The 16285-nt window shown below is 45.7% G+C and overlaps 1 protein-coding gene across 1 annotated transcript in view; it reads right to left on the reverse strand.

Annotated features, from left to right (window-relative positions):
- Positions 1 to 16285, reverse strand: part of EDC4 (enhancer of mRNA decapping 4) — a 1121437-nt gene that overhangs the window by 896566 nt on the left and 208586 nt on the right. Inside the window, exon 4 of the mRNA XM_063945256.1 lies at positions 10719 to 10818. Coding sequence (XP_063801326.1) covers positions 10719 to 10818 — 100 coding nt within the window. The remainder of the gene's footprint in view (positions 1 to 10718; positions 10819 to 16285) is intronic.

A 16285-nucleotide genomic window follows, 5' to 3' on the forward strand; every position in this document is an offset into this window, starting at 1 on the left:
CATCTGTTGTCAGCAGCACCCAGTCCAGGATACCGAACCGGCGACCTTCCAGGAGGTGAGAACTTTGCATCCACCACAGGAGAGAAATTCTGGCTCTGGGAGATAGACTTATCTTCCGGTGCATGTGCAGGTGAGACTCGGACCATTTGCTCAGCAAATCCCACTGAAACACCCGGGCACGAAACATGCCAAACGGAATGGCTTCGTACGCCGCAACCATTTTCCACAGAACCCGAGTACATTGATGGATGGACACAGACTTCGGCCGCAGAAGTTCCCTGACCACTGACTGCAGTTCTAGAGCTTTTTCTTCTGGAAGAAATACTCTTCGTAACTCCGTGTCCAGAATCATGCCCAGAAACGACAGCCGAGTGGCCGGAATCAACTGAGATTTCGGCAAATCCAGCACCCAACCGTGTTGCCGGAGCACCAACAGTACCAAACTCACACTCCTCAGCAAACGTTCCTTGGACCTTGCTTTTATCAGGAGATCGTCCAAGTACGGGATAATTGTAACCCCTTGCCTGCGAAGGAGAACCATAATCTCCGCCATGACCTTGGTGAAAATCCTCGGGGCCGTGGAAAGCCCAAACGGCAACGTCTGAAATTGGTAATTAGAATCCTGTATCGCAAACCTTAGGAAAGCCTGATGCGGAGGATAAATTGGGACGTGTAAGTAGGCATCCTTTATGTCCACTGACGCCATAAAATCCCCCCCTTCTAGGCTGGCAATCACCGCTCGAAGAGATTCTATCTTGAACTTGAAAACTTTCAAGTATGGATTGAGGGATTTTAGGTTCAGAATCGGTCTGACAGAACGGTCCGGTTTCGGCACCACAAAGAGGCTCGAGTAGAACCCCTCCCCCCATTGAGACGGGGGAACGGGAACAATGACCCTCTGAAGACACAACTTTTGTATTGCTGCCAGCACGACCTCCCTGTCAGGAAGAGACACTGGCAGGGTCGACATGAAAAACCGGTGAGGGGGAGTCTCTTGAAACTCCAGCCTGTAGCCCTGAGATACAATCTCTAGAACCCACGGATCCAAGTCCGATTGGACCCAGACCCGACTGAAGAACTGCAGACGGCCCCCCACCGGGACAGACTCCCCCAGGGAAGCCCCAGCGTCATGCGGTGGACTTGGTAGCGGCAGGGGAGGACTTCTGGTCCTGGGCGCCAGACACCGCAGGCAACTTCTTTCCCCTTCCTCTACCTTTTGAAGCGAGAAAGGACGAACCCTTTCCTCGCCTGTATTTATTTGGACGAAAGGACTGCATCTGGTGATGTTGTGGCTTTTTATGTTGTGTGGGAACATAGGGAAGAAACGAGGACTTACCCGCAGTCGCGGTAGACAGCAGGTCCGCCAAGCCTTCCCCAAACAGGACATTACCTTTGAAGGGTAACGCTTCCATAGCTCTCTTGGAATCCGCGTCAGCATTCCATTGATGTATCCACAGCGTTCTTCTGGCTGAAATCGACATGGCTTTGGCTCTTGATCCCAAGAGACCAACATCCCTCGCAGCATCCTTCAGGTAATCTGAAGCGTCCTTGATATAACCAAGAGTTAAAAGAACAGTATCTTTATCAAGGGTATCCAAATCAGAAGCTAAATTCTCAACCCATTTAGCAATAGCACTACTCACCCATACCGACGCCACAGCAGGTCTGAGCAATGCACCCGTATTAGCGAAAATGGACTTTAGAGACGTCTCCAGCTTGCGATCCGCCGGATCCTTCAGAGCTGCTGTGTCAGAAGACGGAAGCGCCACCTTTTTAGACAACCGAGATAAAGCTTTATCAACATTAGGAGACGCCTCCCATTTTCCCCTATCAACTGATGGAAAAGGATACGCCATGTAAATCCTCTTGGGAATCTGCCACCTCTTGTCTGGCGACTCCCAAGCCTTTTCACAAAGAGCATTCATCTCATGAGAGGGGGGAAAAATAAGATTTTACTTACCGATAAATCTATTTCTCGTAGTCCGTAGTGGATGCTGGGAACTCCGTAAGGACCATGGGGAATAGCGGCTCCGCAGGAGACTGGGCACATCTAAAGAAAGCTTTAGGACTAGCTGGTGTGCACTGGCTCCTCCCCCTATGACCCTCCTCCAAGCCTCAGTAAGGATACTGTGCCCGGACGAGCGTACATAATAAGGAAGGATATTGAATCCCGGGTAAGACTCATACCAGCCACACCAATCACACCGTACAACTTGTGATCTGAACCCAGTTAACAGTATGATAACAACGAAGGAGCCTCTGAAAAGATGGCTCACAACAACAATAACCCGATTTAGTTAACAATAACTATGTACAAGTATTGCAGACAATCCGCACTTGGGATGGGCGCCCAGCATCCACTACGGACTACGAGAAATAGATTTATCGGTAAGTAAAATCTTATTTTCTCTGACGTCCTAGTGGATGCTGGGAACTCCGTAAGGACCATGGGGATTATACCAAAGCTCCCAAACGGGCGGGAGAGTGCGGATGACTCTGCAGCACCGAATGAGAGAACTCCAGGTCCTCCTCAGCCAGGGTATCAAATTTGTAGAATTTAGCAAACGTGTTTGCCCCTGACCAAGTAGCTGCTCGGCAAAGTTGTAAAGCCGAGACCCCTCGGGCAGCCGCCCAAGATGAGCCCACTTTCCTTGTGGAATGGGCTTTTACAGATTTTGGCTGTGGCAGGCCTGCCACAGAATGTGCAAGCTGATTTGTACTACAAATCTAACGAGCAATAGTCTGCTTAGAAGCAGGAGCACCCAGCTTGTTGGGTGCATACAGGATAAACAGCGAGTCAGACTTTCTGACTCCAGCCGTCCTGGAAACATATTTTCAGGGCCCTGACAACGTCAAGTAACTTGGAGTCCTCCAAGTCCCTAGTAGCCGCAGGCACCACAATAGGTTGGTTCATGTGAAAAGCAGAAACCCCCTTAGGGAGAAATTGAGGACGAGTCCTCAATTCTGCCCTGTCAGAATGAAACATTAAGTAAGGGCTTTTATATGATAAAAGCCGCCAATTCTGACACACGCCTGGTTGAAACCAGGGCTAACCGCATCGTCACCTTCCATGTGAGATATTTTAAGTCCATAGTGGTGAGTGGCTCAAACCAATGTGACTTAAGGAACCTCAAAACAACATTGAGATCCCAAGGTGCCACTGGAGGCACAAAAGGAGGTTGTATATGCAGTACCCCTTTTACAAATGTCTGAACTTCAGGTACTGAAGCCAGTTCTTTCTGGAAGAAAATCGACAGGGCCGAAATTTGAACCTTAATGGACCCTAATTTTAGGCCCATAGACAGTCCTGTCTGCAGGAAATGGAGGAAACGACCTAGTTGAAATTCCTCTGTAGGGGCCTTCTTGGCCTCACACCACGCAACATATTTTTGCCAAATGCGGTGATAATGTTTTGCGGTTACATCCTTCCTGGCTTTGACCAGGGTAGGGATGACTTCATCTGGAATGCCTTTTTCCTTCAGGATCCGGCGTTCAACCGCCATGCCGTCAAACGCAGCCGCGGTAAGTCTTGGAACAGACAAGGCCCCTGCTGGAGCAGGTCCTTTCTTAGAGGTAGAGGCCACGGGTCTTCCGTGAGCATCTCTTGAAGTTCCGGGTACCAAGTCCTTCTTGGCCAATCCGGAACCACGAGTATCGTTCTTACTCCTCTCCTTCTTATGATTCTCAGTACTTTTGGTATGAGAGGCAGAGGAGGGAACACATACACTGACTGGTACACCCACGGTGTCACCAGAGCGTCCACCGCTATTGTCTGAGGGTCCCTTGACCTTGCGCAATATCTGTCCAGTTTCTTGTTAAGACGGGACGCCATCATGTCCACCTTTGGTTTTTCCCAACGGTTTACAATCAGTTGGAAGACTTCTGGGTGAAGTCCCCACTCCCCCGGGTGGAGGTCATGCTGAGGAAGTCTGCTTCCCAGTTGTCCACTCCCTGAATGAACACTGCTGACAGTGCTATCACATGATTTTCCGCCCAGCAGAGAATCCTTGCAGCTTCTGCCATTGCCCTCCTGCTTCTTGTGCCGCCCTGTCTGTTTACGTGGGCGACAGCCGTGATGTTGTCCGACTGGATCAATACCGGTTGACCCTGAAGCAGAGGCTTTTCTTGACTTAGGGCATTGTAAATGGCCCTTAGTTCCAGGATATTTTTGTCTCCAGGCTTGACCATAAGCCCTGGATATTCCTTCCTTGTGTGACTGCTCCCCAGCCTCGCAGGCTGGCATCCGTGGTCACCAGGACCCAGTCCTGAATGCCGAATCTGCGGCCCTCTAGAAGATGAGCACTCTGCAACCACCACAGGAGGGACACCCTTGTCCTTGGTGACAGGGTTATCCGCTGATGCATCTGAAGATGCGACCCGGACCATTTGTCCAGTAGGTTCCACTGGAAAGTTCTTGTGTGGAATCTGCCGAATGGGATTGCTTCGTAGGAAGCCACCATTTTTACCCAGAACCCTTGTGCATTGATGCACTGAGACTTGGTTCGGTTTTAGGAGGTTCCTGACTAGCTCGGATAACTCCCTGGCTTTCTCCTCCGGGAGAAACACCTTCTTTCTGGACTGTGTCCAGGATCATCCCTAGGAACAGAAGACAAGTCGTCGGAACCAGCTGCGATTTTGGAATATTGAGAATCCACTCGTGCTGCCGCAACACTACCTGAGATAGTGCTACACCGACCTCCAACTGTTCTCTGGATCTTACCCTTATCAGGGAATCGTCCAAGTAAAGGATAACTAAAATTCCCTTCCTTCGAAGGAATATCATCATTTCGGTCATTACTTCAGTAAAGATCCGGGGTGCCGTGGACCATCCCTACGGCAGCGTCTGAACTGATAGTGACAGTTCTGTACCATAACCTGAGATACCTTTGGTGAGAAGGGTAAATTTTGACATGAAGGTAAGCATCCTTGATGTCCCGAGACATCATGTAGTCCCCTTCTTCCAGGTTTGCAATCACTGCTCTGAGTGACTCAATTTTGAATTTGAACTTCAGTATGTAAGTGTTCAAAGATTTTAGATTTTAAAATCGGTCTCACCGAGCCGTCTGGCTTCGGTACCACAATAGTGTGGAATAATACCCCGTTCCCTGTTGCAGGAGGGGTACCTTTATTATCACCTGCTGGGAATACAGCTTGTGAATGGCTTCCAAAACTGCCTCCCTGTCAGCGGGAGACGTCGGTAAAACAGACTTTTGGAAACGGCGAGGGGAATACGTCTCGAATTCCAATTTGTACCCCTGAAATATTACCTGAAGGATCCAGGGGTCTACTTGCGAGTGAGCCCACTGCGCACTGAAATTCACTGAGTACGGGCCCCCACCGTGCCTGAACTTGTAAAGCCCTAGCGTCATACTGAGGGCTTGGCAGCGGTGGAAAAGGGTTTCTGTTCCTGGGAACTGGCTGATCTCTGCAGCCATTTTCCTCTCCCTCTGTCACGAGCAGAAAAGAGGAACCCTTTTGTCCGCTTGCTAACCAGGACTGCGCCTGATAATACGGCGTCTTATTTTGAGAGGCGACCTAGGGTACATCCCCTTTTTTAAGGCAATACTTCCAAATGCCGTTTGGAATCCCTGACCACTTTACTAGAATACAAAACACTTATACTTGATGCCAGTCGGCAAATATTCCGCTGTGCATCATGCATATATAGAAAAGCATCTTTTAATTGCTCTATAGGCAATAATATACTGTCCTTATCTAGGATATCAATATTTCCAGTCAGGGAATCCGACCACGCCACCCAGCACTGCACATCCAGGCTGAGGCGATTGCTGGTCGCAGTATAACACCAGTATGTGTGTAAATACATTTTAGGATACCCTCCTGCTTTTTATCAGCAGGATCCTTAAGGGCAGCCATCTCAAGAGAGGGTAGAGCCCTTGTTCTTACAATCGTGTGAGCGCCTTATCCCCTGTAGGGGGTGTTTCCCAACGCACCCTAACCTCTGGCGGGAAAAGGTATACTGCCAATAACTTTTTAGAATTATCAATTGTTATCGGAGGAAAACCCACGCATCATCACACACCTCATTTTATTTTTCAGAGTCAGGAAAACTATAGGAAGTTTTTCCTCACCAAACATAATACCCCTTTTTTTGGTGGTATTCATATTATCAGAAAAGTGTAAACATTTACCATTGCCTCAATCATGCAATGTGTGGCCCTATTGGAAATCACGGTTGTCTCTTCACCGTCGACACAGGAGCCAGTATCCGTGTCGGCGTCTGTATCTGAGGTAACGGGCGCTTTAGAGCCCCTGTATGAGACGTCTGGACAGGCACAAGCTGAGTAGCCGGCTGTCTCATGTCAACCACTGTCTTTTATACAAAGCTGACACTGTCACGCAATTTCAACAGTACATCCACTCAGGTGTCGACCCCCTAGGGGGTGACAACACTATTACAGACACTCTACTCCGTCTCCACATCATTTTTCTCCTCATACATGTCGACACAAAAGTACCGACACACAGCACACACACAGGGAATGCTCTGATAGAGGACAGGACCCACTAGCCCTTTGGGGAGACAGAGGGAGAGTTTGCCAGCACACACCAGAGCGCTATATATATACAGGGATAACCTTATATAAGTGTTTTTCCCTTTATAGCTGTTGTATTGTTTATACTGCGCCTAATTTGTGCCCCACTCTCTTTTTTAACCCCTTTCTGTAGTGTAGTGACTGCAGGGGAGAGCCAGGGAGCTTCCCTCCAACTGAGCTGTGAGGGAAAATGGCGCCAGTGTGCTGAGGAGATATGCTCCGCCCCCTTCACGGCGGCCTTTTCTCCGGCTTTTTTTAGGAAAACTGGCAGGGGTTAAATGCATCCATATAGCCCAGGAGCTATATGTGATGCATTTCTTTAGCCATATAAGGTTTAAAACATGTTTTATTGCGTCTCAGGGCGCTCCCCCCCAGCGCCCTGCACCCTCAGTGACCGGAGTGTGAAGTGTGCTGAGAGCAATGGCGCACAGCTGCGGTGCTGTGCGCTACCTTATCTGAAGACAGGATCGTCTTCTGCCGCCGATTTCACCGGACCTCTTCGCTCTTCTGGCTCTGTAAGGGGGACGGCGGCGCGGCTCCGGTGACCCATCCAGGCTGAACCTGTGATCGTCCCTCTGGAGCTAATGTCCAGTAGCCTAAGAAACCCGATCCACTCTGCACTCAGGTGAGTCCGTTTCTTCTCCCCTTAGTCCCACGATGCAGTGAGCCTGTTGCCAGCAGGTCTCACTGAAAATAATAAACCTAAACTAAAACTTTCACAAAGAGCTCAGGAGAGCCCCTAGTGTGCACCCTTCTCGTCGGGCACAGAAATCTAACTGAGGCTTGGAGGAGGGTCATAGGGGGAGGAGCCAGTGCACACCAGCTAGTCCTAAAGCTTTCTTTAGATGTGCCCAGTCTCCTGCGGAGCCGCTATTCCCCATGGTCCTTACGGAGTTCCCAGCATCCACTAGGACGTCAGAGAAATGTACCTCAGGTTTTTTCTCCTTAAACAAGCAAATCCTTGTTTCCTGTACTGCAGGTTCCTCAGAAATGCGTAACATCTTTTATAGCCACAATCATGTACTGAATACTCTTAACTAATCGTGGATGTAAAGGAGCCTCAGTGAAGTCGACATCGGATTCAGAATCCGTGTCGGTATCCGTACCTACCACTTGAGTGAACGTCCTCTTTATCAACCCCAACGGGGTCTGTACCTGTGATAAAGCATCCTCCATGGATTTTTTCCACACGTGTGTCTGTGATTCAGATTTATCTAATCTCTTCGATAAAGAAGTGACATTAGAATTAATTGTATTCAACAGTGCAAGTAAGTCAGGTGTCGGCTGCACCGACAGAGCCAACTCCATACCCGCATCTGACTCCCCCAAAACCTCCTCCGGTGAATAACATTCAGCCTCAGACATGTCAACACCTAGTATCGACCCACCGACACACACATACAATGCCTCAGTAGGGGACAGGTCCACAAGGAAACCCGGACAGAGAAACACAGAGGGAGTATGCCACCTCACACTCCAGCGCCCATATATCCCACCAAGGAAAAATATATGTACCAGCGCTGCCCAATTAACCAAATATGCACCAGCTACTGTGTCCCCCCTCCCGATAAGCTCCCCGTTACTCTGATGGAGCTCGCGGAGGTCCCGGACCAGTGTCTCCTGCCTGCACATGCGGAGAAAATGGCGCCTGTGAGCCGCGCGGCTTAGCTCCGCCCCCTCCCGGCGCGCTTCAGCCCGCCAAATTCAAACTTACAAAAATGCAGGCGGGGGTCCCGAAAACGGTGCAGATGCACAGAACAAACATCTGCCGGCCCCAGAAGACACAGTAACATTCTGCCCCCCCCCCCAGCACTGAGTGCTGGAGGAAATGTGTGTGGGAGCATGGAGCGCAGCGTTGCCACTGCGCTGTACCTTTACTGAAGTCTTCTGCCGTCCTGAAGTCTTCTGTTCTTCTCATACTCACCCGAATTCTGTCTTCTGGCTTCTGTGAGGGGGGTGACTGCGTGGCTCCGGGAACGAGCAGCTAGACGCACCAAGTGATCGAACCCTCTGGAGCTAATGGTGTCCAGTAGCTGAGAAGCAGAGCCTTTAAAACTAAGAAGAAGTAGGTCCTGCTTCTCTCCCCTCAGTCCCACAATGCAGGGAGCCTGTAGCCAGCAGGTCTCCCTGAAAATAAAAAACCTAACAGTCTTTTCCAGAGAAACTCAGGAGAGCTCCCCTAGTGAGTGTCCAGTCAGTCCTGGGCACAAAGTAACTGAGGTCTGGAGGAGGGGCATAGAGGGAGGAGCCAGTTCACACCCAGTTTAAGTCTTTTCAGTGTGCCCAAGCTCCTGCGGATCCCGTCTATACCCCATGGTCCTTTTGGAGTCCCCAGCATCCTCTAGGACGCAAGAGAAAATGGGATCTCTAATGTCGATTGAACCTAGAATTCTATTCTAAAAACGTGCGTTATTGCCGTAACGCAAAACATGAGGCAGATTGAGTATTTTGGTTTAGATTTTTGGATTCGGAGTGAAAAAGTAACCTTAAGGGTCCATATTTCATTGTGATTCCTTAATAAACAATTGTGATACCTCAAATAAAGTGGATAAAGAAGCCACGATTAGTAATTTAATAAATTGAAAAGTCAATATTTAATCAACTAATTCTTAAGACAGTTGGGACATTTGGCAGAAATAAATGTTTTGGCATTCTCTCTTACATAAACAATTTTCGTAAAAATCTTAGGGGTATATTCAATTAAAGTCGAATCCATTCCAACATGCATTTGTCGGATTGGATCAGACAAGCCCTATTCAAATGAGCGGCCAAATCAGACTGTGGGATTTGGCCGCACACGGTGTCCTGCTGGTGCTAGCGGCTGCCCGGTGTAGCTGTCAACGGTGGTGGGGGGGACAGGACACCCGTCAGCGGCGGCCAGGGAGAGTCAACTGCAGCAGCCGGGGGTAAATGTCAGGCAGCGGGTGACGCTGTCAGCGGCGGGGGACACATCAGCGGGTGACGCTGTCAGCGGCCGGGGTGCACTGACGGGAGCCTGGCCGGGTGCGCCCATCAGCGGTAGTGACTTGCAGCCCGCCGCCACGCTCACCCGTCTCATGTCCTTAATCTGACTTTTTTTGAAGCCTGATTGAGATGGTCGAAAAGGGTTTTCGACACAAGCATGTGAAGCGGGCAGCTATTCCGCCGATCCACGTGCTTTTCGACAAGTCGAATTTCTTGACTTGTCGAATAATTTGGGGTTATACTGAATAGGTCAGAACCCCTTCCGACCTAAAAAAAAAAAAAAAAAATGACGTCTTTTTGACAGACGGCAGCTTTCGACGTAAATTGAATATACCCCTTAGATGGGTGGTGAACTCCCCTAGTTTAACGATCTTGTAATGACCCAGAGTTTATAGGACTTCTTAAAGATTGACTATTCTAATATGATAGCTTCCAATGCCTGTCTGTGCCATGATGTGCCTATACAGTACTTCACCTTTTTGCATTAAATGCTTTTATGGACTGGCCTCAAACCACAGCTCATTAGTAACAGTCATGCAGTCTTGGATCAGTGTTATTTCTTTTACTTTATTTACAATTAACTGGCTAAAAAAAAATTTCCAAAACACGCTCCTAAATTGTTGGTGTTTATTATGAGTGGATTAGGTGAAGAACATATTTCAACTTATCCACAATGATTATATTTGAGGAAAAAAAATGTTCTCAAATATCGTAACATCAGATTATCAACATAGGAAACATGATGACCATCGTGAATTATGCCGCTAAAGAAGGGGGTGTGACACTGGGCTGCCCAATCACTGCTGGCCTCAGTGATGGGGAGAGGGGAAGTGCAGAACCGCAAATGTTTTTTTTTTTTTCTGATGCCAGAAGGAGGGGGTGACTGGTGGCTACAGTGATCATGACAGATGGAGGAGTGCGGGAGGGAAGAAAGAGCTGCTTCTTTTCATTGATGCCTGATCAGTGATCGGGACAGAGGGATGGTTTTGGCCTTAGCTGCTTTGCATATACTGGGGGCAGAGCCGCAGCAGGGTGCTGGAGGGCTGTCAAACCGATCTGAGTAGGCGTTTCTGACTAGTTGCATCATATGCGACCATGTCAGGAAAAGCCCAGCCTGGTGTGGTTGCATCTGATGCAACCATGCCAGGCAAGTTGCTAATCTTTTACTATTTTTAGCTCAATTGTTTTGGCTCATACCTCTAGTAGCATACGCAAGGTAAGCATTAGAAACAGCAATCAAATTGCCATTGTAGTACTTCTGTTCCCAGTCATATTTTGCTACAGGTTGAATTGTGACCTGCAGAAGAAAAACAGACAGTTAGCAGTATATGGTAATATTTTTATCATTTAAAAGCTCAATTAAACAAATTATTCTTAGACCATATAGTTTGCATAAAAACAGTGAATAACACTGAATTCTATTTTTTCGAGAAACTCCATGGCAGCCATTACTCTGATAGTAAGCCATCATTTATTCCTAAGGACTACCACGAATACGGCTGGAAGCCGTCGGCTGGTAGTGCTTCCATAGAAGTGCTGACATAAAAGTGTTATTATAATATTAGCATTATACCTGCGTTAAGTTATATTATCAGCTGTTATCGACTGTGAACTTTGTGAATCAACTCATCACTCCTTGTCCTCAACAGGTACGATTCGTGGAACTACACATACCAGCAAGTTGTACTGCATCTGCTGATTATCTCGAATGAATACCATGATTGCATAGTTTAGGTACGATTCGTGGAGCTACACATACCAGCAAGTTGTACTGCATCTGCTGATTATCTCAAATGAATACCATGATTGCATAGTTTACGTACGATTCGTGGAACTACACATACCAGCAAGTTGTACTGCATCTGCTGATTATCTCAAATGAATACCATGATTGCATAGTTTAGGTACGATTCGTGGAACTACACATACCAGCAAGTTGTACTGCATCTTCTGATTATTTCAAATGAATACCATGATTGCATAGTTTAGGTACATTGAGAATGAGTTTGTTTTTGTTTTTTGTTTGTTTTTTAACTCTGTAAAGATTTAGTTGGCTGCCTTATTGGTATGTAATGCTCGTTTGTGTAAGTTAATTTATTGCCTTAGTTTGAAGTGGGATTGTATTGGGGGAGGAGTTTGCAATCATTGCATTCACATGGAAATTGTTCCTATTTAAAGTCTAGTCTACGGCTGGAAGCCGTCGGCTGGTAGTGCTTCCATAAAAGTGTTATTATAATATTAGCGTTATACCTACGTTAAACCGAAGGAGAACAGAAGGAAAACAACAACACACCAAAACTATGACATATGGACTGCATTAATGCATCAAAAGTATGTAATTCATCTTATGCATATTATCTGTCTTTTAAACTAAGAAAAGACATCCTCAAACTGTTCACTACAGTTCTCTATTATGCAAACTCATGTATGTTCTTGATGTAATGAATTGCATGTAATTGGCATTGCATGTGTGGGGAAGTTGCTCAGTGAAACAGTTTTATTACTGCATGCTGTCTGCTGTTTACCTCCTTTGGCCATTTGTGGACAGGTGTACTATATCTTTTCATTTAGTGAGGTGTAGTCGTGGTGTAAAGGACAGAATGTGATTCCTGATTGGGACGGGGGGGGGGGGGGGGGGGGACAAACAAACAAACACCGAACAACATCACCAAACAGGTAATTTCAACTTTAAACTTGTTATTTTTCGTACTGTCTGGACATGGCTACTAATAACCGATGCACAGACAAAATTCTTAAAGCTATGTGTGCAAATGCTAGGAGCTTAGAAGACAAAATTCCAGAGCTAATTGCGATAATGACAAGGGATAACCTGGATATTGTCGCAATTACTGAGTCATGGTGCAATGAGAATCATGACTGGGACATAGCTATACCAGGATACAATTTATTTAGGAAGGATAGAATGGGAAGAATAGGAGGAGGGGTAGCAATGTATGTGAAAAAAGCATAAATGCTACTTTAATACAAAATGTTGAGGACAAAACGGAGGCCCTTTGGGTCACCACGGAAACTGGGGAGGAGGACATTATTCGCATTGGGGTGATCTATAGACCACCAGGCCAGGGGCAGGATTTGGACAGGAACCTATTGTTGGACATCTCTAAAATGGCTTTAAAGGGAGAAGTTATAATCATGGGAGACTTTAATTTACCTGATGTAAATTGGGAGGGGTCCTTTGCAAGTTCAGCTACAAGTGGCAAATTTCTAAATTCCTTACAGGGAGCATCTCTCAAGCAATTGGTGAGGGAGCCCACTTGCAAAGACTCAATATTAGATTTGATTCTTACAAATGGTGACAGGATATCAGACATATATGTGGGTGAGCACCTGGGATCCAGTGATCATCTAGCAGTATGGTTTAGTATAAAGACAGGATCCAACTCCTGTCACACAAAAACAAAGGTGTTGGATTTTAGAAATGCTGACTTTGCAAAAATGGGGAGATGTTTAAGTGATTCATTGGCGGACTGGAGGAACTTGGAAGGAGTGCAGGAGAGATGGGTAAAACTGAAAAGTGCAATAGTAAGGGCAACAGACCTTTGTATCAAAAGGGTTAGGAAAAGCACCAAGAAAAGGAAGCCAATGTGGTTCACAAAAGAAGTATCAACTAGTGTGAAAGCAAAAAAGATGGCTTTTAGGAAATACAAACAGACTCAAAATAATAATGACAAAGAGGTGTATCTTGACAGATGGAAGGATGCTAAGAAAGTGATCAGACGTGCAAAGGCAGAAGCTAAGGAGACAATGGCCCAGTTGGTAGATAAAGGGGGCAAAACTTTTTTTAAGTTTATAAATGAAAGGAGAAAATCAAATAGAGGAATAATAAGACTTGAGACAGAGTGAGAATTTGGTGGAGGGAGACAAGGCAATAGCAGATCACCTAAATAATTATTTTTGCTCAGTATTTACTACAGAAGAAGGGAAAGAGCCCCAGTTATGTTGCAAGGACATTCATAAAAATAAGGTAGATGAAAGTGCATTTACAGAGGAGAAGGTCCTAACTGAACTTTCAAAACTAAAAGTGGATAAATCAATGGGGCCAGATGGGATACACCCAAGGATACTAAAAGAGCTAAAAGATGTGCTGGTGGCACCATTAACAGAATTATTTTACCAGTCACTAAATACAGGTGCCATTCCAGAGGACTGGAAAAGAGCAAATGTAGTTCCATTGTACAAAAGTGGAAGCAAGGAAGAAGCAAGTAACTACAGACCAGTAAGCCTTACATCAGTAGTAGGGAAAGTAATGGAAAAACTACTAAAAGAAAGAGTTGTGGAATATCTTAAATCAAACAACTTACAGGGTCCAAAACAGCATGGATTTACTGGTGGGAGATCATGCCAAACAAATCTTATTGACTTTTTTGACTCTGTGATGAAAATAATAGATCAAGGGGGAGCTGTAGATGTAGCATAGCTAGACTTTAGTAAGGCATTTGACACTGTCCCACATCGCAGACTGCTAAATAAACTTGAAAGTGTGGGGGTGGATTATAGAATAGTTAAATGGATAAGAACCTGGTTGCAGGATAGGAAACAGACAGTTGTAGTAAATGGAGTGTAATCTATGGAGGGAAATGTTACCAGTGGAGTACCCCAGGGATCTGTACTCGGACCAGTTCTCTTTAATATCTTTGTTGGTGACATTGCAAATGGTTATTGAAGGGAAAGTATGCCTTTTTGCAGATGATACAAAGATATGCAACAGGGTAGACACACCAGTAGGGGTAAAACAAATGATTGATGACCTAGCTAGGCTTGAAAAATGGTCAAGGAATGACAACTACAGTTTAATGCTAAAAAATGCAAAATCATGCACTTGGGTCTCAAAAACCCAAAGGCTAAATATAGTATCAAGGGTACTATAATGGAAACTACTGAGGAGGAAAGGGATTTAGGAGTCACTATTTCAAGTGACTTAAAGGCAGGAAAGCAATGCAACAAAGCAATGAGAAAGGCAACTCAGATGCTTGGTTGCATAGGGAGAGGAATCAGTAGCAGGAAAAGAGAAGTAATATTGCCACTGTATAGGTCATTGGTGCGGCCTCATCTGGAATACTGTGTCCAGTTCTGGAGACCATATCTCCAGAAGGATATAAATACATTAGAGAGTGTACAAAGACGGGCAACTAAAATGGTGCATGGCCTACATCACAAAACGTACCCGGAAAGGCTAAAAGATCTTAACATGTATAGTATGGAGGAGAGAAGGGAAAGGGGAGACATGATAGAAACTTTCAAATGTACCAAAGGTTTTAACAGAGTTCAGGAGGGAAACATTTTTCAAAGGAAGAGAAGTATTAGAACTTGAGGACATACACTGAAACTGGAGGGAGGGAGGCAGGTTCAGGGGAAATTTAAGGAAAAATTATTTCACAGAAAGGGTAGTGGATAAGTGGAATAGCCTCCCATCAGAGGTGGTAGAGGCTAAGACTGTAGAGCAATTTAAACATGCTTGGGATAGGCATATGAATATCCTTACAAAGAATTAAGGTTCAAAAAGGGCTGCAATTACCTAAAGGATAAAAAAAATGGGCAGACTAGATGGGCTAAGTGGTTCTTATCTGCCGTCAAATTCTGTGTTTCTAAGTGAATGGATTATTCCACATGAAAACAGCATTACAATCTCTAATCTCAGTTAAATTTGGTATAATAAATGCTGCCATGCGTGTAAAGAAAAAAAAACAAATCTTAGGCTGATAATTACACTGGTTTTGAAGTTATATGACTTTGAAGCTGCAATTAATAAAAACAAAATGCTATTAACATTCTTCTCAATTGCATTTGCAGCTCCTCTAAGCTAGAATTGGACAAGGTATAACCGCAGTATGTTTAAAAAATAAATTAAATCTAAATTTAGATATTCTCAAAAAGCAATATTTTAAACTTTTTGAAAGAAAATCTCAAAAAAATGTCACACTGTTACTGCTAAATCCCCATAGTTTTATTTTGGGATCACGATAGGATCCTCTACTACAAGAGGTTTCACGTTGGACTGTCTGTTAAAATAATGACTATCTAGCCCTATTCATTACTTTTAATTTATCTCCGAATATATGTCCTAGCTCCTCCTCCTTTTTCTTTTCAGTGCCTCCCAATACTCTGTCACTGTAAAAAAAAAAGGGGGGGGGGGGGATTCTATAAGCTGCCACGGAGCATCTCGAAAAAAAAATAGCAGTGTTATGGTAGACTTACCATAAGTAACACTTTCTGCAAGGTACATTGGTTCAACAAGAAAAAGGGGTGTAGTGTGGTTCTGTATCCAGAGGCACCAACAGGCTTACGTTTTAGGCTGTCCCAGGATGCATTGGGGCCTTCTCTGTAAACCCCGCCTCCAGGCACTGGAGATCAATTTGGTTAACCTGTCAAATGCAGGAGCAGGCAAGAGAGAAGGCAGATGTTAGTCACATAGAACCACATACTTATGACAGGAGAAGGTACCAGCGGCTAATACCATACAAACCCATAGAAGCAAGGTGTGTCAGGGTGGGCGCCCTGAGGAACCAATGTACATCGCAGAAAGAGTGTTAACCATGGTAAGTCTACCATAACACTCCTTTTCTGCAGCAGGATACATTCGTTTCCACAGCAATGGAATGGTGATGACCTAAAGCAGTTCCTCAAGGGAGTGGACGCGCATTATAAGATATTAAACCCCGAGTCCAAAGGAAGCATCATGGGAGGCGGAAGTATCCAAGGCATAGAACCTAATAAACGTGTTCACTGAGGACCATGTAGCCGCC

This window comes from Pseudophryne corroboree, chromosome 11, assembly GCF_028390025.1.
Source record: "Pseudophryne corroboree isolate aPseCor3 chromosome 11, aPseCor3.hap2, whole genome shotgun sequence".
Lineage (NCBI taxonomy): Eukaryota > Metazoa > Chordata > Amphibia > Anura > Myobatrachidae > Pseudophryne > Pseudophryne corroboree.